The sequence below is a fragment of the Hippocampus bargibanti genome, linkage group LG17 (genome assembly GCF_051943395.1).
Source record: "Hippocampus bargibanti isolate YZ-2025 linkage group LG17, ASM5194339v1, whole genome shotgun sequence".
Lineage (NCBI taxonomy): Eukaryota > Metazoa > Chordata > Actinopteri > Syngnathiformes > Syngnathidae > Hippocampus > Hippocampus bargibanti.
This window is the reverse complement of record NC_142750.1, coordinates 1234765-1262509: the sequence shown is the minus strand read 5'-3', so window position 1 is coordinate 1262509 and position 27745 is coordinate 1234765. Positions and strand designations below refer to the sequence as shown.

General features: G+C 39.6%; 3 protein-coding genes across 5 annotated transcripts; 1 reads left to right on the top strand and 2 right to left on the bottom strand.

The window, feature by feature from the left end:
* Positions 1–27: 27 nt before the first annotated feature.
* On the bottom strand, positions 28–6789 carry coil (coilin p80). 2 transcript variants are annotated; one of them, XM_089018619.1, is made up of 7 exons: positions 6684–6789; positions 3349–4048; positions 2657–2743; positions 2123–2170; positions 1526–1595; positions 1361–1449; positions 28–247 (listed from the first exon to the last, which is right to left on the bottom strand). In XM_089018619.1, the coding sequence occupies exons 1-7, from the start codon at positions 6692–6694 to the stop codon at positions 200–202; spliced, it is 1053 nt and encodes a 350-aa protein (XP_088874745.1). In that variant the 5' UTR covers positions 6695–6789; the 3' UTR covers positions 28–199. The 2 variants fall into 2 exon arrangements, with proteins under 2 accessions (XP_088874745.1, XP_088874744.1); XM_089018618.1 differs by lacking the exon at positions 6684–6789 and adding an exon at positions 4643–5115.
* On the top strand, positions 5548–11737 carry scpep1 (serine carboxypeptidase 1). Its single transcript, XM_089018615.1, has 13 exons — positions 5548–5705; positions 6075–6214; positions 6441–6530; positions 6712–6867; positions 7645–7719; positions 7868–7940; positions 8310–8347; positions 8461–8589; positions 8968–9052; positions 9289–9402; positions 9912–10049; positions 10873–11036; positions 11547–11737. The coding sequence occupies exons 1-13, from the start codon at positions 5648–5650 to the stop codon at positions 11607–11609; spliced, it is 1323 nt and encodes a 440-aa protein (XP_088874741.1). The 5' UTR covers positions 5548–5647; the 3' UTR covers positions 11610–11737.
* Positions 11738–12116: 379 nt separating this feature from the next.
* Positions 12117–27288, bottom strand: cln3 (CLN3 lysosomal/endosomal transmembrane protein, battenin). Of its 2 annotated transcripts, XM_089018616.1 has the most exons (15): positions 27161–27288; positions 27044–27074; positions 26530–26626; positions 19161–19250; positions 18761–18840; positions 18202–18287; positions 17864–17936; positions 17095–17238; positions 16279–16415; positions 16097–16149; positions 14999–15067; positions 14858–14913; positions 13727–13820; positions 13524–13664; positions 12117–12442 (listed from the first exon to the last, which is right to left on the bottom strand). In XM_089018616.1, the coding sequence occupies exons 1-15, from the start codon at positions 27201–27203 to the stop codon at positions 12326–12328; spliced, it is 1311 nt and encodes a 436-aa protein (XP_088874742.1). In that variant the 5' UTR covers positions 27204–27288; the 3' UTR covers positions 12117–12325. The 2 variants fall into 2 exon arrangements, with proteins under 2 accessions (XP_088874742.1, XP_088874743.1); XM_089018617.1 differs by lacking the exon at positions 26530–26626 and having other exon boundaries at positions 27161–27283.
* Between the last annotated feature and the right edge of the window lie 457 nt (positions 27289–27745).

The following is a 27745-nucleotide window of genomic DNA, read 5'->3' as shown; positions in this document are numbered from 1 at the left end:
ATGCGACAACGAAAAAAAAGACAGCATTTTATTGAGATGTGTGGGAAAAATATCACATCAACTCTCATTTAAAAACACTAAATGAAATCTCATCAATATTTTAAAGACCATATGATATCATATTCGACGGATATTGAAACATTCTCATGGAATGACAGTAAAACGCATCAATTGTGCGAAGGCACAATTGTACAGCCATTTAAATCATAAGCCTTGGTTCGAGAAGAGATTCCCATCGCTCTGTTACCTGTGGGTAGAAAGTCAAATCACCACGTTAGATGTTATATAAGTTAACACCCAAACATTAAATAATTGTTAACTCATTGACTGCCAGACGATGTGCAAAAATGCATCCACTCCAGTGCCAGGGTTTTTGTCATTGTCACTCGAATTCCAGGGCCCACAGAATGTTGAGTTTTAGGACTATACAACCATTTAATCTTCTTTCATCAGAAAAAAACAGATAATTCCTAAATTAAATGAGTCTGGAGTTATATGAGCTTGAAATGGGGGCGGCTGTAGACAATCCCATAATAATAATAGTAATAATAAAAATAATACATTTCTAACAACAATTCAACAATTCATTTCTAAGCGCCTTTCAAAACTCTCAAGTCACAGGATCAGTTTTCTGTGGGTGAGCAGCGGCAGCCACACGCGCCAATGTTCACTCAACCCGGAGGTAAATAGATAGAAAGCTAGCTAATAGATAGCTATCTAGATAGCTAGCCACCCAGATAGTTATATAGCTCATAGCTAGCTAGCTAGAGAGTTAGCTAATACACTGAATATCACCATTAAATACACAGATAGAAAGCTAGCTAGCCAGCTAGTAGATAGCTAATATATAGCCAACAGATAGCTAGCGAGATAGCTACTTAGAGAGCTATATAACTAAAGATAGCCATCTAGATAGCTATTACACTGAATGTCTCTCATTAAATAATAATAATAATAATAATAATAATAATAATAATAATAATAATAATAATAATAATTCAGAAGTACTAACACCAAGAAAACTGATTGAATGGATTTCAACTTGCGACCTATTTGACTTACGACCGTTAGGTCGGAACGGAACTCGGTCGTAAATCGGATGTTACCTGAAAATAGATATTGCTTTATATAGCGCTTTAACAACAGCTGAAGCTGGAACAAAGCGCTAACATGGAAAAAAGGGAAATGCTGCCCCCTTGTGTAAGGGAAAAATAGTACCAGAGGCCAAATCCAGCGCTTTATCGGCACCCAAACAATTCCCGAATAAATTTGTGAATACATTTCGATAATTAAAATACTTTTAAAGACATTTTAAGAGGCAAAATGACGTTTGTATTTGGGAACGTATGTTTCGGCTTACCCTTGATCCTCTGGATAAAGCATATTCCACAGTCTCTGATCCATCGGGGTTCTGATAAACCAGGTCAAACTTGCCAGGCTCAGATGGGGCTAGGAATGGAAATATGTCATAAGTTGAATATAAAATCATATTTTATTTTTTATTTTTTTTGGGGGGGGGGGTTACCTTGTACAGTCGAAAGCAGTTCCAGCTCAATTTGTTTTGTTGTCGGATCAAAGCTTACAATCGTAGCCTTCTACAATACAAACAAACATTGAATGAATACCAACAACTTTTTTATCCTCAAATAACAACTTTGATTTGATTTCGTAGCGATGCGTATGGTGGTGAAAATACAGTACAGTGATACCTTGGCTTACGAACTTAATTGGTTCCCAGAAAGTATGTTTAAGCCGAAAAGTGTGTATTCCAAACATTAATTTCCCATAGGAAACCATTAAAATGAGAATAATCCGTTCCCAGGTCCCCATAAAACATAATTTTCAACTAAATAAACCGTAAAATTACACACAATATACCCTATTTTATGTATAATAAATGTGCTACAGTATTGCAATGAAAGAAATAAACTGCACTGTATAATAAAGTCATTTCAGGAGCTCCAAGAACCGGCTCGTTAGCGAATGACACATCACTCATTGTGACGTTCTGTGTGTTTCCCGACAAATAGTTTGTATGCTAAGATTATATTCTCGCGGATTTAACGTTCGTAAAGTGAAAAGTTCGTGAGCTATCACTGTACTTAGTAGTAAAATGACACACCTTGTACTCTGACACCTCTGGCGTATAATTCTCAGTGAGCTCCAGCAGCTGTAAAGACAAAAAAAAACGAATATTTTTTTTAAATATTACTCTTCCTTCACCGGTTCAAGACTTTTCAAGAATTCAGCGCAAAGACCAAAAGTATTCTTTTCTACAAAATGTTCAAAAAAAATGACACTTATTTTATCGTAAATGGTCAATTTGGAGTTATGTCTTCACTCGGAGGGTCGTTATGACAACGAAACCATAAAATGATCAATTGCACACAAAAAATGAATCGTTTATCAATTTTGAATTCAGTCAACTTGATTCTAATTTGCCCAATTATTGTTCATGTGAACTGGGTAAAAAAATATCGCAAAATCTCAACATTATTCATCAGACATGACGATTTCACATTTTGCAGGCCACATAAAATAAGCGGAGGGCCCGCATCTGGCCCCCGGGCCTCGAGTTTGACACTAGGTTGGTTCACCACACAAAAAAATTAAATAATCATGTTTAATTCCTGGAAAAAAAATGAATAAAGTCTACCTTAAATGCTATCTTCTGTCCCACTTGCGGAGGGGCGGCAAGAAGCGGCATGGCACTGTAATCTTGGGAAACACTTTCAGCTTCATTCTACGCAGGCATGAAAACAATGGAAGATTACAGTTTTCATCTAGCTAGCTATCTAGCGACTTAGATAAATACCTAGCTTGCTAGGTAGCTAGATAGTGAGCTAGCAAACTATTGTCCTAAATTTGTCCCACAGATGCTAACGCTAACCCCACAAGGAGACGATGAGGAGATAGTGACATTCAGTGTATTAGCTATCTAGCTGGCTATCATTTAGTTAAATAGCTATCTAAGTGGCTAGCTGTCTCGCTAGCTATCTATTTGCTATATACTAGCTGGCTAGCTCGCTTTCTATCTGTGTATTTAATAGTGACATTCAGTGTATTAGCTATGACCTATATAACTATCTAGGTAACTAGCTATCTATCTGTAGGCTATCTATTAGCTATCTACTAGCTGCTTAGCTAGCTTTCTATCTATTTAGTTCCGGGTTGAGTGAACGCTGGCGCATGTAAATAAGATAATTTACAACCTGTCACACTGCTCACCCACAGAAAAACTTATCTTGTGACTGTAAAGTGACCGTGAGAGTTTTGAAAGGCGCTTATAAATGAAATGGATTATTATTATTATTATTATTAAACAAAATATTGACGATCACGACTCACATTGAGACTTTGTTGTTGACTCGGCTGCGGGTTCAGCAGATTTCCCAAACTGTTGACGTCACATGACTCTTGAGATGTTGCAATTTGGTCAGTTGGGGTCACTGATGCACTCGGGTGTTTTTTCTGTTCACAGTTTAATTGTTTAGAAGATAAATTCGGATTCAAATTTAATTTAGCATCCGTTGAATCCTTATTTTGAGGCTTGGGATCCACAGTATCGTCGTCTTCATCGGAGGAGTCCGTATCTGATGACGAGGACGATGAACATTTCTGTGCAGGGAGAGTTCTCGAAGGTACTTCTGAGGCAGAAGACAGAAAAGATGGGCCTGTTGCGTTTGGGGGGTCATCTTGCCCCTCATTGTCACTTGGAGGAGGGGTCACGTTGGATTTGGATTGGCGTGGGATTTCCTTGACCTTGGAGTCGTTTTGGTCTTTGTGATTTGGGAGGAGAGAACCTTCCGCCTCGACCTTCCGTCTTTTCTTCTTCAACCGTTTATTGTTTCGATCATCGTCTTCTAAAGCAGGTCTTTTACGCACCTCCACTTGCAGGATCTCCTTACGCTTTTTCTTCCTCTTTTTTTCCATCCATTCCACACACGTTACCTTCTCAACTCGAAGGTTGGGCTTGTTAAGTTTCTGTCTCGATTTGCAGGTTTCACTTAGTTTCCCATTCAGGTGAGACACGCAATCCACTTTTACTCTAGAAAATGACAACAAAACAAATCAATGACCTTTTTTTTTAACGCTGACCATAATTTAAATGTTGACCGTAGTTTAAATGTACTGAAAAGCTTATAAATGAAATATATTATTATTATATGCATTTATTATATAGGAAAGAAAATTGCGAGCTCTAGAAATATATATGCTAATGCTTCTTTTTGCATGAAACTTGGCAATTATTGAGAAAAATACATATTCTACCACTTCTATGAGTTATAAAAATACAACTTACTCGTTTTTATAAACTGTAGTGTTAGCAACAAGAACGTAAACTTCTATCACATTTTTCCCCGTTTCTCGTTGTCGTATTCGGAAATTTCAAGAACCAGCATGGAGGGAAACGTCTAATACGTCATCATAAACTGCATAGCTTGGAAAAGCCTACAAAAAAAAAAGGATTATGTACTTCACAAAAATGCAATGATATACGACTGCGAGTACAGAGTGCGCTCGGTTCACTGGACAGAAACAAACGCGGTGGAATACAGCTCACTGTAGCGTTCCTACTTTTTAGCAGTAATATTATAGGTTGTTGCTTTCCCCCGTCTAGGCAATTTGGCACAATTCTCACCTGAGACAGTCGTTATCCCGTATGACGTAAATGCTTTCCGTGTGTAGCAGATAGCAATCATCTATAAAGAGGTTGATAATGCTTTGGCGACTAAACTCAAATTTATCTCTGATGATGCTCTCCAGATCGGACACCATGCGACACGTGTTGAAATCCACAAGCAGCCAACACATGCGACAATCCACGACTGCTGGCGGAGGATAGTCAAAGTGCAAACGTACGCGGATATGCTTGCTACAATGTGCAGCCATGTCTGTTATAGTTCTGTTAGGACTGAGCAGTGAATTCTTGTCGATCGTTTCAATGGGTAGATCCCATTTCTCTAAACTGTTGTTGTCAAAAGCCACTTGGGTTCTGGCCAGGACACGCCCATCGCCTCGTTCGAACTCTAAATGAAGGCAAAACAAAGCCCTAAATCCATAGTGAAAGAGGGCACACAACACAAATTAATTAAACATTCATTTTCACGAATTGTGTCCTATTTAATGGCGTAACAACAACAGGACATTTAAATAAGATTACAGCCTATCCATACGCATTAGCTGCTGCGACCAATCATATGTCGCAGTTCACCTCATGTAGCCAATCAGATTGTAGCTGGGCCCGATCTGCCTAAAACTATAGTGGGGTTTATTATAATGCATTGAAGGCGAAGAAGAGAAGACGACGAAGAAGAAGACAAAGAAGACGAAGAAGACGACGACGAAGAAGAACATAAATATTTTTTTTTATTTTAAGCGCATTTCAAAGCTCTGAAGGACACTTTAGAGCCAGACAAGCATAGATACAATAATAAATAAAATACAATTATAAATAGAATATAATAAATAAAATACAGAAAAGAAGCACGTGACGAATAAAAGAAGGAAGAAGAGGAATAGGGGGCGGGGTTAAAAACAAGGGGGAGGGACGAGGAAAAAAACAAGGAGTCAGCTGACCCCGAGCGTGGTCATTTCATTTTGTGTTAAAACAGTCCCGAGAATCTTTCAAAGTAGTGAGCCACAAATGGGCCAATTCCGGGAAACCATCGTTTTACTTTTATTTGGCCTTATTGCCAGCAAAGGTATGCTCTTATTTTTTCCCTATCGTTTCTTTTTCCAAAATGTAGTCGAAGTTTTGGGGTGCCCTTTACGACAATCGCGACTGGTCCCATATACAGTTTCTAAATTGCATGCATACATCTGATTGCTTGTTAACTTGTCAACAATTTTAGCAAATTAGTCGGTAGAATAATAAATAGAAAACCGAGATTGGGAAATATTCAACAGTCACTGTCGTAGTGTTTTAAAGCGTGGCAAGACCAATGAAAACAATGTAAATCAAATCATAAAAAAATACTCTGTTTGTAACCGCCTTGTGTACGACCCTTCGCCAAATACACATCACGACGATAAAAATATCAGTTCTTCAAATATTATTTAATTGTTCGCAGGGCTTCTGAATCCAGTAGGGGGTAAAGAAGCCTGGGACTACGTGGAAGTTCGAGATGGGGCCCACATGTTCTGGTGGCTTTACTACGCAGATAGCCATTTTGTGAAATATCAACAATTTCCTCTCGTCATGTGGCTCCAGGTAGGACACATTCACGACTCGGATTGAAAAGTTGCATTTGTGGCTTGACACGTTGCCCAACATTTTTTGGGGGACTTAAAATGGAATTTTTAAGCAACTAATGTTCCATGAAAAGCACATCTGGCGTCCATTTTTTGTTAAAAGAATAATATTAATAATTTATACCCATGTAATATATAATTAAACGTATTTCGTGACTTGAATGTGAGGATTTATGTGTGTTTAGGGTGGACCGGGAGGTTCAGGAAGTGGCTTTGGCAACTTTGCAGAAATTGGACCTTTGACCATTGACCTCAAGCCCAGAAACAGTACTTGGGTAAGATGGTTGCCCCGTTAAATTTTAAATTTGGGTCAATACACAATAAGCTGTTGAAGAAGACAACACCTTACAATTATGTCAATATTTGGTATGAAACATTTCACAAAGTAAACTAAGAGAAATGTAACTTTTACTAGATGTTCTAAGTACCTGATATGCATGTGCTTGCTTCTTGAAGGTCCAAGCAGCCAATCTCCTATTTGTTGACAACCCTGTGGGATCCGGGTTCAGCTACTGCGACAAGGCCGATTGCTACGCTACAGATGTTGCCACAGTGGCTTCAGACATGTTGACCCTTTTAAAAAACTTTTTTGCCAAGATGGATGACTTCCAGGTAGGGTTGATGTGGTCATCTCTCTTGAGTTAATCAGTACAATTGTGCTAAAGGTCAGTCAAGATGAAAAACTGTGGGAATTAATTCAATATGATCAATAGCCGCTAGATGGCAGGCGTGGTTTTCATCAGATCTTGCTCCGTCATTTTACATTACCTATCTATTAGCTAGCTAGCATTCAATCTATTTGAGTTACTTCTGGGTTGAGCTTGAGAGTTTTGAAAGGTGTCTATAAATGAGATTATTATTATTATTATTATTATTATTATTATTATTATATTTTTTTTGCTGTTCACCTTGGCTACATCCAGAATTCAACAGAAAGTTGAATTCTAGGCCTAAAATGAAATGATTAATACATAAAATAATTATAATAATAATAACGTGGTTCATTTTTTTGTACAAAAAGAAAAACTGCAAAAAAAAATAATCCTTTTCACAATAATAAATTACCCATGCATAAATAATCCAATGTTTAGGTTGCAACCTCTTTTTTTTAATTGTGCTGGTGTTTGAAAAAATAATAATAATAGTAAATGAAAAAGTTAGTGTCCTTGAGAGTTTTGAACGGCGCTTATAAATATAATGCAAATACAAAAAAATATGTAGATATCCACTTGTCACATTTTGGCTGTTGACATATTCAATGTTCTGCTCTTTTTATATTTAGATTATAATAACAAAGGTAGAGAATATTGGAGATTTTTCTTTTAAGTGCGCTTAAAAATGCTTGTTGAATTGAAAACAAAACTGAGTTATTTGTATCTTTTTTTCCAGAATGTTCCCTTTTACATATTTTCGGAATCATATGGAGGAAAAATGGCTGCTGCCATATCCTTTGAACTAACTAAGGTAAGTTTGATTTTCTTTGTCACTTTAACACTTTCCACTTTGGTCAAAATATGCAAAAAATCTGCAATAATGAAATACTAAATATGTGCAATATAAACAAAGCGGAACAGCGTGAGTGTTTGATTTTTGTTGTTATTTCCTCATCCAGGCAATAGAAGAAGGGGAGCTGAAATGTAAATTTGCTGGCGTAGCACTTGGAGACTCCTGGATTTCCCCAGTGGGTCGGTAGCTGGCTATCTATGAGCTATCTGTTAGCTAGCTTGCTAGCTTTCCATCTATTTGAGTTACTTGCGGGATGGCACTGTGATCTTGGGAAACACTTTCAGCGTCATTCTACGCAGGCATGAAAACAATGGAAGATTACAGTTTTCATCTAGCTAGCTAGCTAGCTAGCTAGATGAAAATTGTAGCCCTTTAACAACAGCTGAAGCTGTAGCAAAGCGCTAACATGGACAAAAGGAAAATACTGCCCTCTTGTTGAAAGGAAAAAACATTGCCAGAGGTCTGGCCAGCGCTTTATTGGCACCCAAGCATGAAAAAAAAAAAAAAAACTTAAGTTAGTTTGTAAGATCTCTGTGCTCCATCTACAGACTCCGTGATGACCTGGGGACCATACCTTCATGCGGTTGTAAGTCATCCAAAAAAACATCTCATTTTTTTTTTTTTTTCTTCTCGAAAATCCTGCTTTTGAGTTTCACTTGACCCGTGTGACCGTTTTTTTTTTTGTTTTTTTTTTTACAGTCCCTGCTCGATGATCACGGTTTGAATGAAGTCAATAGTGCAGCAGAGGCTGTGAAACTTGCTGTGGAGCAGCAGCAGTTTCAGAAAGCCACAGACTTGTGGTCCGTGGCCCAGTCGGCCGTTGAACAGGTTGGTATAACCAAAAGAAGCTTAGCTGGATAGAAAACTGTGAAATTTGGAGTTGTTTCAACTTTGATAGAGTTCAAAGGCAGAGTGTAGACTGCAAGGTTAAAATTCCCATCAATCAGGCTGCACAAATAACCCGCACAAGCCATCTGTACACTTGATGCAAAAAGCTATCTACCCAGCTAAACAGAAGACAATTGATGAGGAACAAGGTAAAATGATAGCAGAGAAAGCACCTACAGGGGATCATTCCTCAAGATGGTGAAAGAAGAAGGCGACGTTCCTCATCAAGTGTTTAAAGCTAATAAAACTGGACACTTCATTCCATCAAGCCACTCCATCAAGCCATCAAGCCATCTCTCTCTCTTTTTTTTGCCTTAGAACAGCAACGGAGTCAACTTCTACAACATTCTTTCGTCAACAACAGAAGATAAACGGGCCTCTTCAGAAGGAAACAACTTTATTTGTAAGAGTTTTCTTTGGATTTCTTTGGATTTTTGATTGGATTCACGGAATCTGGCGTCATAAATAGAAGATACAACTGTTTCAATGATTCACTCATTCACTGCACAGATGATGTGCAAAAATGGGTGACCCCGTTCAACCATGCCATACAAATATTAATTTGATTGACAAGATTGTTGACATCAAATTATGACCTGGCGACTTTTTGGATCATTGAATTATGTATTTCTTTTGCAGCCTTGCTGGCTTCAAGACACATTCGTCCACTCCACAGCCAATCACTAAATGAGCTGATGAATGGACCGATTCGAGAGAAGCTGCGTATTATTCCTGACAACGTCACCTGGGGAGGTATTGATCCAATTTTATAGATATTTAACTCATTGACTGCCAATCAATGTGCAAAAAAAGTGTCCACTGGGGTTTTTGTCATTTTCACTTCAATTGCAGGACCCACAGAATATTGAGTTTTAGGACTACATAAACATTCAATGAAGCGTAAGAAACCTGAAATGCTCTTCTTTTATCACCAAAAAAAGAGTTAATTCCTAAATTATATGGATCTGGAGTTATATGGGCTTGAAATTAGGGCAGCTGTCCAAAATACAATGCAGTACAGGTAACGACCGGCGCAAGTTACGACCATGACTGCCAGACCCTTTTTTTAAATTGAATTTAATTTTTTTATTTTACACCTGGCGCCGTAACGCGCAAGCAGCCGGCAACGCGTACTACAATTTTGGCCAGCCAGCATGTCACACACTCGCACAGCAATCTACTGTGTGACTACACCCAATACAGCTGTATTGGGTGTAGTCAACCCCCACACACCCACACACTTATTTTTCTGTTGTTTTCAGGCCAGTCAGAAGATGTTTTCAGCTACATGGCCGGGGACTTTATGAGACCAGTGGTGGACATTGTTGACCAGCTGCTGGCAGCTGGAGTTAACGTGACTGTTTACAACGGACAACTTGATCTTATAGTGGACACTCTGGGTAACGTTTCATAACAAATATTTGATTTTTTTTGTCTATATCTTGTTGTCTTTGGCTATCATGAACTGAAAGCTTCACCCCAAAAAAATATATGGATTGGATTTAAGTCGCAGCAAATTGCGGTAACGCGCATAAAGAAGGTGTAAGTTAACACAAATTCCCAGTGGACAAATAAGCCCATTTCCAACGGAGCTTGTGCACCATCTTGTGGATTTTCTGGGCGTTACATTAAAGTCCAGACGCCTCAAAAAAAGACAGAAGGACTTCTTTAATGGATTGCAAACATGTATGCTTTCCTCTTCAGAACTATTTGAATCATATTCATAACTGGATGAGTAACAAGAAAGCATCTTCTCCCAATCTGAAGCCATCGTTTTGATTCTGGAGCAAGGCAGTTTGTGAAGGAGTATCCTGGTGTGACGTCATGAACAAGGGGGCGGGACTTTCTGAAACTCGCAATTTCTGGGGTCATTTTGAAGTAGTTTTGGGACACTCATTTTTATTGGTGTTTTGCATTTGACTACAAATATCATCCTGCGTGTTTTGGGTATTTTAGATGCTATCAAACGTTTTTCTGTTGTCAGTTAGGAAACAAAAAAATAGTGTCGGTTGTCCTTTAAGCATTTAAACAATCACATTTCTTTACCAGGGTCAGAAATCGACCCAGATGCCTTCACAGTCAGTTCTGCAGGCCCTGCCACATCAAATTGTTGCTCTAACCAATCAGATTTCGAGTCGGCAACCTGAAATGGGGACCCGAAATGACTTGAAAGGGGCTTGAAAGTAAAAAGCTCATGGCCCACGTGTGAACTTTTCCATCCAGGTCAAGAATTGTGGGTGCAGAGGCTGAAGTGGAAAGGTCTGACGGGTTTTAACAAGCGGAATTGGACACCTCTTGATGATCCAACTTCCCTTGGGCTCACTGGAGCTTTTTTCAAGACTCATCAAAACTTTGCTTTCTATTGGATCCTCAAAGCTGGTCACATGGTAAGTAATAATAATAAATTTCATTTATAAGCGCCTTTCAAAATTCTCAAGGTCACTTTACAGTCACAGAATAAGTTTTTCTGTGGGAGAGCAGTGGCAGCCACACGCGCCAACATTCACTCAACCCGGAAGTAACTCAAATAGAGAGCAAGCTAGCTAGCGAATACATAGCTAGTGAATAGATATCTAATACCTAGCGAACAGATAGCTAATACATAGTGAATAGCAAGCTAATACCTCGTGAACAGATAGCAAATACATAGTGAATAGATAGCTAATACCTAGGGAATCGATAGCTGATAGCGAGCTATATAGCTAATAGATATTCCAGGACCCACAGAATATTGAGTTTTAAGAAACCTGAGGCCATCTTCTTTCAGCAGAAAAAAAAAAGAGTTAATTCCTAAGTTATATGGGTCTGGAGTTATCTGAGCTAGAAATGGGGGCGGCTGTACAAAATACAATACATACAAATTGATTTGTCAAATGTTCCTTTTGTTCAATTTCCAGATTCCATCGGATCAGGGACCAATGGCTTTTCAGATGATGAAGATGATCACCCAGCAGGTTTGATCTGACTGCACTCTGCCCTTCTGACATGGCTGCCATTTTCTATCTTGTATTTTATTTTGGAGGGGAAAAATATATTTCAAAAATCTCTTGAATGATTCTCAATTCTGCAATAAAAATGACTATTTATAGCTGCTTTTGTCACTATCTATCTATGCGATAATTTGACATTTTGGTTCAGACTATATCAAGCATCATGAAATTTCATGTTTCATTTGCTTTCCGCGTAAAATGCTGGCCGAATAAAATGATCTGGCGGGCCAGATTTGGCCCTTGGGCCGCGACTTTGACACCAGTGATGTCAATTGAGGTAAAAAAGCTACTGAGTAGCATGTAAATGACAGCTAGTGGCCATTTCTGGTGTTGTTTCATCATTTTCCTGCAAATAATTTGACCTCTGTGCTGACTTTGTAGTATTGATCAGATATTTGCATGAACCTTCTCATGCACCCGATCAACCCGATCAACAGGGTTACAACAATTTCACGAACAGCCAAGGCAGCTCAGGGCTCAACTCAAATAAAAATTTAATTGACAGAAGAAAATAAAAATGCAGGCTATAAACAGGAAGCTGGTTTTAAAATCCCCCACAAAAATACTTTTCAGCTTTTAAAATTGAACAAGAACAACCCGTCTTTCAAGCTTTTAGTTGATTTGTTTCAAAGTCGACGATGGACGCGCTCCTCGGATTTGGACTTTTTGTCAGTTTGTCGACTGGATCAAAGGGAACAGAAGTACCTGTGGACGGGGAAAGCGGCAACTGCAGCCAAAGCGATGCCCACACTGTCTCCGACGCTGGCCGCGGCCATGGCAAACTCTCGATGTCTGTCTTCCGTCTAGAAAAACAAACAAATAAAAATCATAAGGATGGGCGTGGTCCGAAGGAAGAAAAAGTATGACAAGATAGACACGAGCGCTTGTTCATTTTGTACATCCTACAATGAAAATTTAGTCGACGGAGGATGTGCAACATTTTTGACAGGAACTTTCACTCAACGGTCAAGGGAAGATTTAGAGGACAACCGACACCATTTTTATGTTTCCGAACTGACATCAGAAAAACGTTTTATAGCATCTAAAATACTCAAAACATGCAGGCTGAGAGTTTTAGTCAAATGCAAAACAACAATAAAAATGAGTTAAAGTGTCCCAAAACTACTTCAAAATCACCCCGAAAATGGCGTGTTTCAGAAGGTCCCGCCCCCTTTTTCGTGATGTCACGCCAGGACCTTATGCCTTTCTCCAGAATCAAACCAATGGCTTCAGATTGGGAGAAGATGCTTTCTTGTTACTCATCCAGTTATGAATATGATTCAAATAGTTCTGAAGAGGAAAGCATACATGTTTGCAATCGATTAAAGGAGTCCTTCCGGATCAATTCGAGCCGTCAGGACTCCATTGTAGCATCCCAGAAAAACGCACAAGATGGCGCCCAAGTTCCATTGGAAATGGGATGATTTGTCTGCTGGGAATTTGTGTCAACTACTATCAAATAGTAGTCTTGGTGCAACACACAACGATTCACCATCGCGTTATTCATGTGTTTTCCTTCTAATTTCACGGATCAACACTGTGTTTTCAGACCAAACAAAGTACCCAACAAGCATTGTGTGTCGCTTTCTCGGTCAGGGGCGTTCCCTCCGTGACGTCACTTAGGGCATCGTCACCAACTCGAAAACAAGACTTCCTAAATATTCAGTGCAAGTCTTAAAAGGCAAAATATCGCTACATGCGCTGGAATCTTTGTCAAATGCGCTCAGTAGAAGTCATTTGAAGTGATTTTACAAATTATGGACGCAACTAATCTGGAGGTGTCGCTTGTCCTTTAAGGTCAACATAAGTAGAAGCCAGACTGCGCAAATGTATTGTGAGTGACAAAATAAGATGCTTAAAAATAAGTGATGAAGTCAATCATACCTCTTTGCTAATGAAGTAGAATGTGTTGACATATGCAGTTCCGCCTAGCAGACCCTCATAGAGGATGATGGCAAACACCAACCAGGCACTGGGAAGAAACTGGTAGGACACTTGCAACAAGAGCAACACTGCATTCAACACCTGCGGAGTAAACAAAAAAAACAACATTATTATTATTATTTAGTTCTTTTGATATAGCTTACCTGTAGAAAAGCAAGGGCCCAGAGCTTTCTGATCTTCACACAGCAAAGCGATGATCGAGAGACAAACACGCCAACCTGATAAGATGTCTGATACCTAAGAGAAAAGGAACAACATTGGATTCTATTGATTGATTGATTGATTGGGAAATACAGTGACACCTTGGATACCTTGGAAACTTAATTAGTTCACAGAGAGTGTGTAAGGCGAAAAGTGTGTATCCCAAAAATTAATTTCTCATAGGAAACTATTAAAATGAGAATAATCCGTTCCCAGGTCCCCATAAAACATAGTTTTCTACTTTTCTAAGCCTTAAAACTACACAAAATATACCTTATTTTATGTACAATAAATGTGCTATGGTATTATAATTAAAGAAATAAACTGTACTATATAATAAAGTGGTTTTATTGACCTTTGTTATGGTTGTTGTTGGCTTGATGGAATGGAGTGGCCGATTTCATCAGCATTAAACACTTGATGAGGAAGGTAGCCCTTTTTTCACCATCTTGAGGAATGATCCCTTGTCGGTGCTTTCTCTGCGATAATTTTACCTAGTTCCTCATCAATTGTGTTCTGTTTTACCTGGGTTGATAACTTTTTTGCATCAAGTGTACAAATGGTTTGTGCGGGTTATTTGTGCAGCCTGATTGAATGGAATTTTAACCTTGCAGTCTACACTCTGCCTTTGAACTATCAAAGTTGAAACAAGTCTGAATGTCACTGTTTTCTCTCCATTTTGTCATCTGCCAGTCTCTTTAATGTTTAACCCCTCCCCCAATCACTGCTGCGTTCTTGACCAATCACGTGGCTTTAACCGAAGACTGGGGGCGGGCAATAGAGGACAAAAATGAGTCGGCTGCCATTTTCTTGTTCGGAGAACGGGCTTGTTTGCGAACGACACATCACTCATTGTAGCGCTCCGTGCGTATCCCGAAAAATAGTTTGTATGCCAAGGTTAAATGTTCATAAATTTAACATTCGTAAACCAAACAGTTTGTAAGTCAAGGGGTTCGTAAACCGAGGTATCACTGTACTAAATATTCAATCTATACAATCAGTCAAAATACTGTTAGTTTAAAGGTTTAATAGTAGAAAACGGATCAATGAAAATTTGAATGCAAATGACAAACCAGCGATACTGCTCGGCGTGGGTGAGGAAAAAATTCCGGAAATACAAAAGCTCCATCTGGGAAAACACAAGTTTCATATTCAAAAGTTATAAATCACATCTAATAAATCATCAATGAAAAACGTCAATAGTGCGAACTTACCAAACCTTGATTAATGAAGTATTCGGCAAAATAGACTAATCCCAAGGCGCAGATAAAGGGCATCAAACCCTGAAGGAAATGATGAAATTAAGAATGAGCTGAGAAAAAAGGCTCAATTAATGGGAAGCTTTATTACAATGACATAAAACCTGTAGAAAATGCAATTATTCAAATAATTTAAACAAAGAGGCGTGGTCTGTGTATTGCTGGTTATTTAACAGGAGTTAATTTGGAAAGTTGTAAGAGGGTGTTAATACTTATGCAACCACACTATTTCATATATTTCTAGTGCCTCTTCTTATTTTTTTTCCAATCAAATTAGATTAGGTTACATTCCCAAATGGGAAAAAAGGTTCCATTTCATTCATTAATTTATTTACCTATTTATTTGTTTTTTTTAAACGTATTTGTTTTTTATTTATGTATTTATTTATCGATTCATCTGTGTATTTATTTAACTGTGTATTAATTATTTTCTTTTTTATTTATTCTGTTATTTATTTAGTTATATATGTATATATCTATTTGTGTGTTAGTTTTTTTCTTTTTTTATTTGTTCGGATATTTATTTAGTTATATATTTATTTGTGTATTTATTCATGTCATTATCAATCTATTCACCTGTGTATTTATTTATCTGTGTCTTATTTTGTTGATTTTTTTTTACTTATTTGGTTATTTATATATTCATTTATGTATTTATTTGTTCACTTATTGATTTAATTATTCATGTATTTATTTATTTGTGTGTTTATTCCTCTTTTCACCTGTTTATTTATTTATGTATTTATTTGTTTATTTATGTATGTATGTATTTATTCATTATTTCATTTTTTATTTATTTGATTATATATTTATTTGACTATTTATATATATTTTTATTTGATTATTTATTGATATATTTATTTGATTATTTGTTGATATATTTGTGTATTTATTTATATATTTATTTATGATTCTTCACTCACTTATTCATTCATTTATGTATTCATTTATTTATTCAATGCCATAACCCAACCTGGCACGGGGAGGCGGGGTTTAGACTTTTCATTTCGACTGCATTATCAATGTGGTTGATTGAATTGCTATTGGACTTACTTTGAAGATGTACATTTTTTCAGTGAGGGTGAGCATTCCGGACGTCATGTCCTCTGCTCAAAGACACATCAAAATACGCTATTCTTAATAAGCATGATTATTTTCAGTATTTTGTAAGCGTTATTAACAGCATCTGTATCTTCAACGACCCACAACGAGCTAGCTGTCGATTTGATTTCTACCTTGCGGACATGTTTGCTGTTCTTCTTGTGACCCATCCATTAGCCGTTCTCTTTCCTCACCAGTCTGGATGCCGTGATAGCTTTCTTGGCGTTTCCATTGAGGAAATGAAGGCGGTGGAAGCAGCAGGAAAAAATAGCTAGAAGAAGAAATATAGCAGTAGATTACCTTCATGTCAGAGATGTTCGATCGGACATTGTGGACAAAGACTCGAACCCAGAAAGATTGTATTTACTGCCGGCAGGAGACGCAGGCATTCATGACAGACGCCTGAATTCTGCAGCCCTCGGCCAAACTATTTATTGATGCAAATTGAAGTGAGACATTAGTAAAACATAGTTTTCTTGATTAGAATACCACATCTCTAAGAACAAACAGCTGTCAGCAATAAAACATTGTCTCTTCCATGAACTGATACATTTGTAACCTGGCTAATGAGCTCTTCCTGTGAAGGAGTTTCAAGTCGTAAATTGCTTCGGTGATAAAGGGTTTCCCAAGTCCTAAATTCTGCCCAAGGCCAGATCTCCCAGATGAAGATGACAGTTTAACTTGCTGCGTCTATTGACCTCAGATTGACCCCAGGTTGTCTGTGCTTCAATTGTGTATTCGAGTCACACATGTTGACTAAGCATATAACAGCAGGAAACTTTGAAAGATGATCACTTCTTATTCTGTCTAATCTCTATTACTTAATGATAACAATTTAGGAAATAATGCATTTTATTAATTCCAAATTATTTTCAACAAATTTTCTGTCGATGAGAATGGACAATTTTTAAGTATCTTCCAGTATTTCTGTGTATTCTTTTCTCACTTACCTAATCAGCATGGTGAAAGGAATGGTCAGCATGATTAACAGCGTGACTTGGGGTGAAAGACCAACTTGAGTCAGGCCTGAATAAAGAAGTGCACCAAAAACACCAGCGCCACCAGTTCCAGAACTCCAGGCTCCAAGTACATCCCTACAACAGGTGAAACCACTTTTTTTAATGTTGTAAGAAAATGTAAAAAAAAAAGAAATCATGGTTAGTATACTTCTTTAATCGATTGCAAACATGTATGCTTTCCTCTTCAGAACTATTTGAATCATATTCATAACTGGATGAGTAACAAGAAAGCATCTTCTCTCAATCTGAAGCCATTGTTTTGATTCTAGAGCAAGACAAAGACGTCCTGGCGTGACGTCACGAACAAGGGGGCGGGACCTTCTGACACTCACAATTTCTAGGGTCATTTTGAAGTCGTTTTCGGACACTTTAAGTCATTTTTATTGGTGTTTTGCATTTGACTACAAATATCAGCCTGCGTGTTTTGGGTATTTCAGATGCTATAAAACATTTTTTCTCATGTGAGTTAGGAAATAAAAAAGTGGTGTCGATTGTCCTTTAATGATCAGCCATTTTATTTTATCTTCCTGAGAATTTCTGTTGAAGACAATGTTTTTTTTAAGGCAAACAAGTTAGCCACCTGATTCCAACCCACTACAATTTTGGGGGGGTGATTTCCTCATGACAAAACTTTCAGCAGCAAGATTTCCAATCAATGAATGTAACAACAGTCAAATGGGAACTCAATTTCTGTACATACCTGCTATAGAAGACAGTTAAGGAAAGGAAGGATAACTCTCCAAATCCTGCACTGGTACTTGCAAAAATCACACCTGTAGGGATACAGTATTTAAATAATTATACCTTAATCATAAGAAGAAGAGGAAAATAATTGTACATTTGTCTTTGAAAGGTTTGGGTGACATCAGAAATTAGAAACAAAAATCTCTGACAATACGATTGTTGTACTGATTATACATTGGGTGAATTTTATTCACATCTTATTCCATCATAGATTGCTTTAATAGCTATAAAATATCTAATACTATCTTTCAATTCAAAACAGTTATGACAAAAACGTGTTCTTAAGTCGATTACCTATGATGCTCATCCAAACAGTTGAAGAGAAGGAAACGACAAGGAAACTCGTGGCGGCCATGGTGACGCAGAATAAGACTCGAAATCTGAAACAAAAATCAATATGTACTTACAGACAGGTTTGTAAAAACATGACAAAACAAGATTTGTTTAAACTTCAATATTGTAATACATTAAATTGAGAATATATGCATGCATCTATCTAGATAGCATATGTTCCACTAAAAAAAAAAAAACATCTGTCTCGCTAGCGATCTATCTATCTATCTAGCGATCTATCTAGCGATCTATCTATCAATCTATCTAGCTAGCTAGCGATCTATCTATCTAGCTAGCAATCTAGTGATCTATCTATCTAGCTAGCGGTCTATCTAGCAAGCGATCTATCTATCTAGCGATCGAGCAATCTAGCCAGCGACCTACCTAGCGATTTAGCTCGCAATCTAGCTAGCAATCTAGCTATCTATCTCACGAGCTATCTAGCTAGCTAGCTGGATAGCTATATAGTGTATTCTCGTTATATATTGCGTGTTTCACTTCTATTGTCCAGGTAAATTACCCATAAGGTACTTTGTGGATAACAAGCGGAGCAGTCATCTTAATGATCAGAGTTGGAAGTATGTCAGCTAATAGTACAGCCTGCATGGGAATGGAAAAAATAAACAAATCAGAGGATACCTTGACTTTTTACACACATTGTTTTATTATGATGACATGTGCAATCCTACATGCTTGCAATTGACTGCAAAACTGTGACCTAGATATACTGTATTTTTTAAAGCCAACTAGTATTGCATCCAAGTCATTTTGTTGCATTTATTTACTGTAATTGCCTGCCCACTTAACATCAGTTCCACACATTTAAAAAAAAGTTAAACTAAATAAATAAACAAATAATAAAACTCAATATTTCATCATTGTAGAGTTTATTTAAAGATGAACAAATAATTCCCACTTACCGCTGTTGAGACAGAATTGCAGTCATAGCGACTGCCGTTGCTGGGATTTGTGTCTTTAAATTCTGTAGAAAACGTATTTAAAGAAGTGTTCTGAAAGGAAACAACCAAAGGGAAGAGTCTTAATTCCAAAATTCATTCCTAATACTGTGAATTTAGACACCAATAGTTGAACCATAAAGATTCAGGAACAATGAAGTGTGACAGGTTGTAAATTATCGTATTTCCTATTTTGGTTACATTCGCGTAGTTCTATTGGTTTACAAATGATATATATCGAAAATGTTTATTTAAACATGGAACGCCTGCTTCGGTTCATGTTTCGTGTCGGACCGATTTAGATCGTTGGACCGGAAATTGTTGTGCGCGTACGTTTGCATTAGATCGGGGCATTCGAAGTAAACCACTGTTGAGTCAAGACGTATCACATTGCTTGTCTTGTGGTTTTTTTCTGGATCCCACAACACCGTATCTCCCTTACTATAGTGGAGAGCGCAACATTTTGGAGGCACCGCTGGGATATTTGCGTTCGAGTGTTGTCTACTCGCCGTGGGTAGAAGCTCGCGCCGAATATCCCCAATCAACCCAGTCGGAGTGGCGTCGCCGTTTACTGGTTTGTTTCTACATGTGCTCTAGTTGCATCTCTGTGCGTACAGCCACCACTGGAGGGCACTGGAAGACTTTGAAGTGAATCCGGCCAGCTGAACTGCGTCTACCCTCTCGAAAATGGCGTTAGAGGAATTACAGTTGGACATCAAAGGCAAGTTATTTGGACTGAATTTTCAACAGTTGTCAGAGTTATGTGCTGAAATCCAAATATCTGGACTGGAAAGAGAGCAACTTACAGGAAAGACTCGAGGCCAACTAATTAATATTGTGTCAACCTACATTGAAAGAGCTGAATTAGAGCTAGAAGATGGAGGAATGTCAGATTTGCTACGTATAAAGGACTTGATTGAAAGTATAAAAGATTTTGAACCAGGAATAGCCAAACCAAGTGAAAAAGGTCGGGATGCAGTGCGAAAGAGAAGCATAGTGCCCCCAGACACTGCCCCCTGGCGCAAAGATTTCAAAATATCTGGACAAATAGGTGAACTCGGACAAAAAGATAAACTCACATTTCCTAATTTGGTCAGACAGATAGAAAGTGGGCTCAGTAAAGGCTACCAGGGGGATGAGATCATCGATGCAGTGGTTCGTGCCATAACACCAGGTCTGCAGTTGAGAAGCTACCTCGAAGGGAAAGAAAATCTTACCCTAACTTCTTTACGAAGGATTCTCCGATCTCACTATCAAGAGAGAGGAGCCACTGAGTTGTACAAGCAGCTCTCATCGGAAGTGCAGACTAATAAAGAGTCCCCACAGAAATTTCTACTGCGTGCAATGGATCTTCGTCAAAGGATTCTTTTTGCATCTCAAGAAGCTGAATCAGAGGTGAAGTATGATCCCACGTTGGTCCAGAGTTTATTCCTGCACACAGTTCTGACGGGGTTACAGAGTGACAATGTAAAGAGTGACATGCAACCTTTCCTCCTGCTAACCACCACATCAGATGAAGTACTGTTAGAAAAATTAAACATGGCATGTGCAAATGAAAAAGAGCGACAGGAAAAAAAGAAAAATGCTGCTGCACGGGTGACAACGCTGAACACTGTCCAGGTAGATGACACACCAGTCCCGATTGGGAAGAAGACAGTCTTAAAGCAGAATACTGTTACTGTGCCGAATGAACTCCTCTCAGAGATCAAAGAGATGAGGTCAGAGATGATGCTGTTAAAAGAGCTGCGTGCAGAAGTGTCCCAGATCAAAGAGACTATTCAGAAACCAACAGCCACTTCTCAGCCCACCAGCGGAGGACCTGAACGCCTGCCTGACCACTACCCTGAACAGGTCGCCTTCACTCCACCTTCACAATATCAGGTAGATCCACCAGCCAGGCACTACTACACCCAGCACTCCCCATCAGCTCTTCAGCAGTACCACCCAGCACCAGGGCCCAGGCCGATGAGGGGGGCAGCACAGTTCCAGCAGCGGTTCGCCCCTCCGCAGTACTACATGCCCCGTCGCCCTCAGCCCAGGTGTTATTCTTGTATTCAGACAGGTGAAGAATATTGTCAGCACTGTTTTAAATGTGGAAGTAGTGAACATTTCAGAGCAGGCTGCAAAGCACAGAACTCAGCTAGGAACCATGCTTTAAACTAGAAAGGGTTACTCCAGTGGGACATGGTGTGACCACAGAGACAGATAGGTCCCAGTGTTACAGTGGTGCTATGAAAATGGAATGTAAGCCCCACACACGTGGCCCCGTTCAGAAGAGACATAAGCAGTCATTTGTCGAGCGTACAGATAAGAACCAGTGTGGCAAATTACCTTCGGTCAGGGAGTTAGTGGGAAAGAAATGTCTTATTCGGTGCTTTTTGGGTAACAAAAGGGTTGAAGCACTCTGGGACTCGGGGTCCCAGGTGTGTGCTGTAGATGAGTTATGGAAACAAACAAACTTACCTGACGTGTCATTGAAAAATGTGAATGAACTTATTGACCCTGATAACACTCTCAATATTGTGGCAGCTAATGGAACGGATATGCCTTATGTAGGATGGCTTGAGATATCATTTAAACTTGGTGCTAATGATCCAGGGCTACTTGTACCAGTATTAGTACTAAAAGGTGACCAGCAACAGTGTCCTATCATAGGGTTTAATGTCATTGAGCGTCTTGTGTTAGATAGCCTCTCTAATGAGTCACAAACAGGGGATACAGAAAAGCTCTTGAAATCGGTTAGACTAGCTTTTCCCCACCTTAAGCGCAATAAAGCTGCCACTTTCATAAAAGCAGTTAGTCTGGGACAAGCACATGAGTACCGTGTAAAAACAACAAATGAGAGATTCACTATAGCCAGGCATAGCTCACTTATTATTCCATGCAAAGTACAGGCTAAGCCCTTTAAGGAAGATGTTACATTGGTTTTTGAGCCAAGTGAAAACCCACAGTGGCCAGATGGCCTCGAGCTTTGTGACTCGTTGGTCTCAGTTAAGGCAGGTTCCATCCCTAGGATAGTTGTTAGTGTCCAGAACCCTACTAATCATGATATTAGGTTTCCAGTAAAGGCTATTATTGGTACAGTGCAGTCGGTAGGGTCTGTCTACCCACTTAACATATTTAAAAGGGACCTTCCTTCAGTGGTTGTCAATGAGGTCCATGTCCAGAATACCACCATCGCTCTCAGTGAGCAGTGGGACCCCCCAATTGACCTTTCTCATTTGGACGAAGATAAAAGAAAGACCGTTCAGCAGATGTTGAGAGAGGAATCGGCATCATTTTCAAAATCGGACGACGACATAGGGTGTGTGGAAAACCTACAAATGGACATTTTGTTGAAAGACACTGAGCCTGTTTCAAAGACATATATGTCTGTCCCAAAGCCAATGTACAGAGAGGTGAAAGACTATTTACAGGACTTGATAGCGCAGGGGTGGGTGGAAAAGTCCACTTCCTCCTACTCATCCCCTGTCGTCTGTGTCAGGAAAAAAGATGGTACACTGCGCTTATGTATTGATTACAGAGAGCTGAACCGGAAAACACACCCTGACCGGCACCCCATCCCACGGGTACAGGACGTGGTGGATAGCCTTGGGGGTAACACCATCTTCTCGCTGCTGGACCAAGGCAAAGCATACCACCAGGGGTTCATGTCCAAAGGGAGCCGACACCTGACTGCCTTCGTGACCCCTTGGGGCCTTTATGAATGGATTCGAATTCCGTTTGGACTCATGAATGCACCAGCAGCGTTCCAGCGGTGTATGGAACAATGTCTGGAGGGGTTACGGGACGAAATATGTGTCCCCTATCTTGATGACATTCTTGTTTTCAGCGGGACATTTGACAACCACGTTGAGGACGTCAGACGAGTGTTGCGACGTCTCAGGGAAAATGGAATAAAACTCAAAGCCCGAAAGTGTGACCTCTTTAAGCCGGAAGTGAGGTACCTCGGCAGGATTGTCTCTGCTGAGGGGAGCAGAATGGACCCGGCAGATACAGCAGCAGTGCGTGCCCTGAAAAACAAGCAGCCAGGCACTGTCGGTGAGCTTCGAGCCATTTTGGGACTATTAAGCTATTATAGGCAATACATCAAAGATTTCTCTTGTATCGCTAGTCCCTTGTATGCTTTGCTTAAAGCCCCTCTGAATGTTGAGACTCAGCAGCATCAAAGACAAAAATGGAAAGTGAGACATAACAGTGTGTCTTCCAACACACGTATTGAGTGGAGTGATGAGCATCAGTCAGTGTTAGAGCAGCTAATAGACTGTTTAGTTCAACCACCAGTTTTAGGTTTTCCTGACTTCGCGCATCCTTTCATTTTGCATACAGATGCCTCTAACCGGGGTTTAGGTGCTGTGTTGTACCAAAGACAAAATGGCAAACTTCGCGTGATAGCCTATGGCTCTCGGACATTAACTGCAGCTGAGAAGAATTATAATTTACACTCGGGCAAGTTGGAATTTTTGGCGCTTAAGTGGGCGATCACAGACAAGTTTCGTGATTATTTGTACTATGCACCATTCTTCACTGTGTATAGTGACAATAATCCACTCACGTATGTACTGTCGACTGCTAAGTTAAATGCAACTGGGTGCAGGTGGGTCGCAGAACTTTCTGATTTTAATTTTACTGTTAAATATCGTCCCGGTAAGGAAAATGTTGATGCAGACAGTTTATCTAGGATGCCCCTTGATATGGTAACATATATGGAAGGATGTACAAAAGAAATGTCGTATGATGCTGTGAGTGCTGCCGTACAAGCGGTTGACCAACAGAACGAGTCTAGTGCAGCTTGGTCTATGGGAATCTCAGCTATGTGTGCCGAGGTGTCACTAAATACACCGATAGCCCCATTGACTGTTGGACAGATCAAGCTAGATCAAGAGACTGACCCCATTATAGGACATATTATTAGATACAAACTGGCGGAGACGAAACCGCTAGGTACTGAACTAAGAAAGCATTGTCCTCAAGTTGTTTGTCTTGTGAGGGAATGGGACAAGCTACACTTTAATGACAGAGGTGTTTTGTACAGAAAAACGGCAAACAGAACCCAACTACTGCTTCCTGAAAAACACAAGGTGACAGTGTTAAAAGAGCTGCATGATGAAATGGGCCACCATGGTGTAGAAAGGACTCTTTCCCTTGTAAGGGATCGTTTTTACTGGCCCTTTATGCAAAAAGAAATAGAGGACTATGTACTGAGAGAGTGTGTGTGCCTAAAACACAAAAAGCCCAACCGTGAGACCAGAGCCCCTCTTACTAATATTGTGACTACTCAGCCTTTTGAACTTGTCTCCGTTGACTTTTTGCATCTTGACAAATGTAAGGGTGGTTATGAATACGTGCTTGTGCTAGTAGACCATTTTACACGTTTCGCTCAAGTTTATGCTACAACGTCCAAAGCTGGCAAAACAGCGGCAGACAAAATCTTTAATGACTATGCTTTAAAGTTTGGGTTCCCCCTTCGAATTCACCATGATCAGGGTGGTGAATTTGAAAATCAACTTTTTGCTCAACTGAAGGAATATTGTGGGGTTGCGGGTTCAAGGACAACTCCCTACCATCCACAGGGAAATGGACAAGTTGAACGATTTAATCGAACACTGATCCAGATGTTAAAGACACTGACAGAGAAACAAAAGAGTAACTGGAAAGACTCACTAAACAAACTCGTTTATGCTTACAACTGTACCAAAAGTGAGGTGACAGGGTTCTCACCTTTTTACTTACTTTATGGACGTTCACCACGTTTGCCAGTTGATATGTTGTTTAGTTGGAATCCAGACTCGAACCAGGGTGAAACCAACCAGAAGGACTATGTGAAGAAGTGGAAACAGGGCATGGAGGAAGCGTATGCGATCACGCAAGAAAATAACAACAAAGCTGCTGCCAGGAGTAAGAGACTATATGACAGTAAACTAAAGTATTCTACCCTGTTGCCCGGTGATCGTGTTCTGGTTCGAAACTTAACCCCACGTGGAGGTTCAGGCAAACTGAGAAACCACTGGGAGGATGTTGTTCATACAGTGGTTCGTCAAGTCAGCCAAGACATTCCAGTTTATGAGCTGAAACCTGAGAGGGGGAAGGGCAGATCTAGGATACTCCACCGCAATCTCTTGCTGCCATGTGATCATTTGCCATTAGAGACTTCACTACAGTCCCAGTCCAAGGAAAAGTCCACTCGGCAACGACCGAACAAGATGCCGGAAATGGATCCGGAAGAGGATGATGAGGAGGATGAGTATTATCCAGTGTTGCATCGCCAGAGCACCCGACCAGACTCACCAGAACCGCGGGACGTGAGCTTTGTGGAGACAACCCACCATGATGACAATCAACTGGGGAATGAACTGCCGGGGACGGAGCCGGGAGCTGCGGAAGTTGACCAATCTCAGGAGGGCAACATTGGTCCGGAAAATGATCCACCTGTGACAGTGTGTCCCCCTTTTCCCCAGCCACCCCCCAGTAATCCTGATATTGGGGGAAATCAACGGCCACGACGAGAACACAGGAGACCCAAGGTATTCACGTATGATCGCCTTGGTTCGCCATCTTGCTACAATGTAGGGACAGTACCATATCATGGTGAACAGACAATGCCTTGGATGTATGGCGCACACCCCTATTATGCCACGAAATACTACAGAAATGGTTAATCGACACTTCGGTTTAATAGAACAGTGAGATGGAAACAAGAAGACCCCGATGAGCCCTGTATAAGTAAAACGGAATGTATGAAAAGAGTTCCAGTCTGTGAATTGTTGATTGTTATAATGTAAACAGAATGTATGAAAAGAGTTCCAGTCTGTAAACTGTTCATTATTATAGTTCATATTTGGATGCAGTTCATAATACCGTGCGTCATTGTTTTGGGCACGTCGTCCAGCGTATTTATGTATTTACTAGTACATATGTTGGGGACAACATCTATTTTGAGGGGGAGTATGTGACAGGTTGTAAATTATCGTATTTCCTATTTTGGTTACATTCGCGTAGTTCTATTGGTTTACAAATGATATATATCGAAAATGTTTATTTAAACATGGAACGCCTGCTTCGGTTCATGTTTCGTGTCGGACCGATTTAGATCGTTGGACCGGAAATTGTTGTGCGCGTACGTTTGCATTAGATCGGGGCATTCGAAGTAAACCACTGTTGAGTCAAGACGTATCACATTGCTTGTCTTGTGGTTTTTTTCTGGATCCCACAACACCGTATCTCCCTTACTATAGTGGAGAGCGCAACAGAAGCAACTCTAACTGATTCACCAATTGACAAAAAAAGTGTTTTCCAAGAGATATATTCCAATGAAACAAAAAAGTTGACATACAAATATGGTGGTGTTTTGGGATTCTTGTTTTGTGAGGATATCTTGAGCGCCACTGAGCATGACTACATATGCAAAGTTGTTGCACAATCCGAAGAGCCTGAAAAGGTGAAGAAAAAATCCACAAAGATTTTAAAATGGAAAACTTTTTGAGCTTGAAAACAATTGGAAAAAAATATCAATGATGATTTTTAAATGCGACCACCAGAAAAGACCGAAAGGCCTAATTGAAAGATGGAAAACATGCCGGACGACCGCCCTTCCGGGACAAGCGTTAACAGCTTTCGAGCACCGTATCGACCATGATCAAGAAACCTTCTCATCGATGGACCACTCCTGTACGACTGAGAGCTTACACAGACGTATCGACCATGAGGACTGATCGCTTTCACTTCATATTTTAGCCCAGCGCGTTCGATCATATCTTTAGATGTTAATTTAGTAGCTCGACAATTATAGTTGGTTTAATTAACAACATAATGACACCATTCTTGGTTCTGGACCAACTGTCACTCACCAAAACCCGATCCAATTGCGCCATTGTCCATCTGGAAAGAAAAGATGACAAAGAGCCTTAACAGCGAGCAAGAAAAGTAAAATAGACAACTGTTGCTGTCAGGATCTTTTCACTGACCATTTAAGTGTTGAGCTGGATCTGTGTTTAGAGATCTCTCCATTTATAAATTACGTTTAAAATAAAGTGGAAACAAGAATATTTCCTTCGACAACTCCCGGAAAACCAACCTGATCACGTGACCCGCTGAATACACAGCGCAAAGCCGTGACGAGCTAGTCAGGCCATTGCTGCATTGCGTGAGCGGGTCCGCCATGTTGCGTGTGGCATATTTGCCCCTTAACTCTATCAGCTCGCTCCCGAGCAGCTCGTGATACTTACGATTGGCTAGTAACTAACTAGCCAATCATAGTTTGCGAAAACTGTGACGTTCACCAGCGCCTGCAAGAAGAAAATATTTCGAATAAAAGTATTGAGGAGGATTTAAGGAAAACAAATATGAGTTCACATTGAAACATTAAACACTGTTAGGAAACAAGGCCAAATAATTTATCTGTATTTTTCTGTCATGGTAACCAATGACTCAATATTGTAATGTAATTATTTATTATCGATGATCCTCGGTCGCAACTACCCAAAGGTCACCCATTTTCTGGATTTATAATAATAAATTTCATTTATAAGCGCCTTTCAAAACTCTCAACG

What these genes read in the sequence shown, in the direction of transcription:
- coil (XM_089018618.1), bottom strand. Translation starts at nt 4,893, where the DNA reads ATGGCTGCACATTGTAGCAAGCATATCCGCGTACGTTTGCACTTTGAC. An exon ending in GTCAACAACAAAGTCTCAAT is followed by an intron (nt 2,744 to 3,348) that starts GTGAGTCGTGAT and finishes ATGCCTGCGTAG; the next exon opens with AATGAAGCTGAAAGTGTTTC. An exon ending in ACTGCTTTCGACTGTACAAG is followed by an intron (nt 1,450 to 1,525) that starts GTAACCCCCCCC and finishes TTCCATTCCTAG; the next exon opens with CCCCATCTGAGCCTGGCAAG.
- scpep1 (XM_089018615.1), top strand. Translation starts at nt 5,648, where the DNA reads ATGGGCCAATTCCGGGAAACCATCGTTTTACTTTTATTTGGCCTTATT. An exon ending in AGCCCAGAAACAGTACTTGG is followed by an intron (nt 6,531 to 6,711) that starts GTAAGATGGTTG and finishes TGCTTCTTGAAG; the next exon opens with GTCCAAGCAGCCAATCTCCT. An exon ending in TCCTCAAAGCTGGTCACATG is followed by an intron (nt 11,037 to 11,546) that starts GTAAGTAATAAT and finishes TTCAATTTCCAG; the next exon opens with ATTCCATCGGATCAGGGACC.
- cln3 (XM_089018616.1), bottom strand. Translation starts at nt 27,203, where the DNA reads ATGGAGAGATCTCTAAACACAGATCCAGCTCAACACTTAAATG. An exon ending in CGCAATTGGATCGGGTTTTG is followed by an intron (nt 26,627 to 27,043) that starts GTGAGTGACAGT and finishes TCACCTTTTCAG; the next exon opens with GCTCTTCGGATTGTGCAACA. An exon ending in CCTTTCACCATGCTGATTAG is followed by an intron (nt 16,416 to 17,094) that starts GTAAGTGAGAAA and finishes TTCTTCTTCTAG; the next exon opens with CTATTTTTTCCTGCTGCTTC.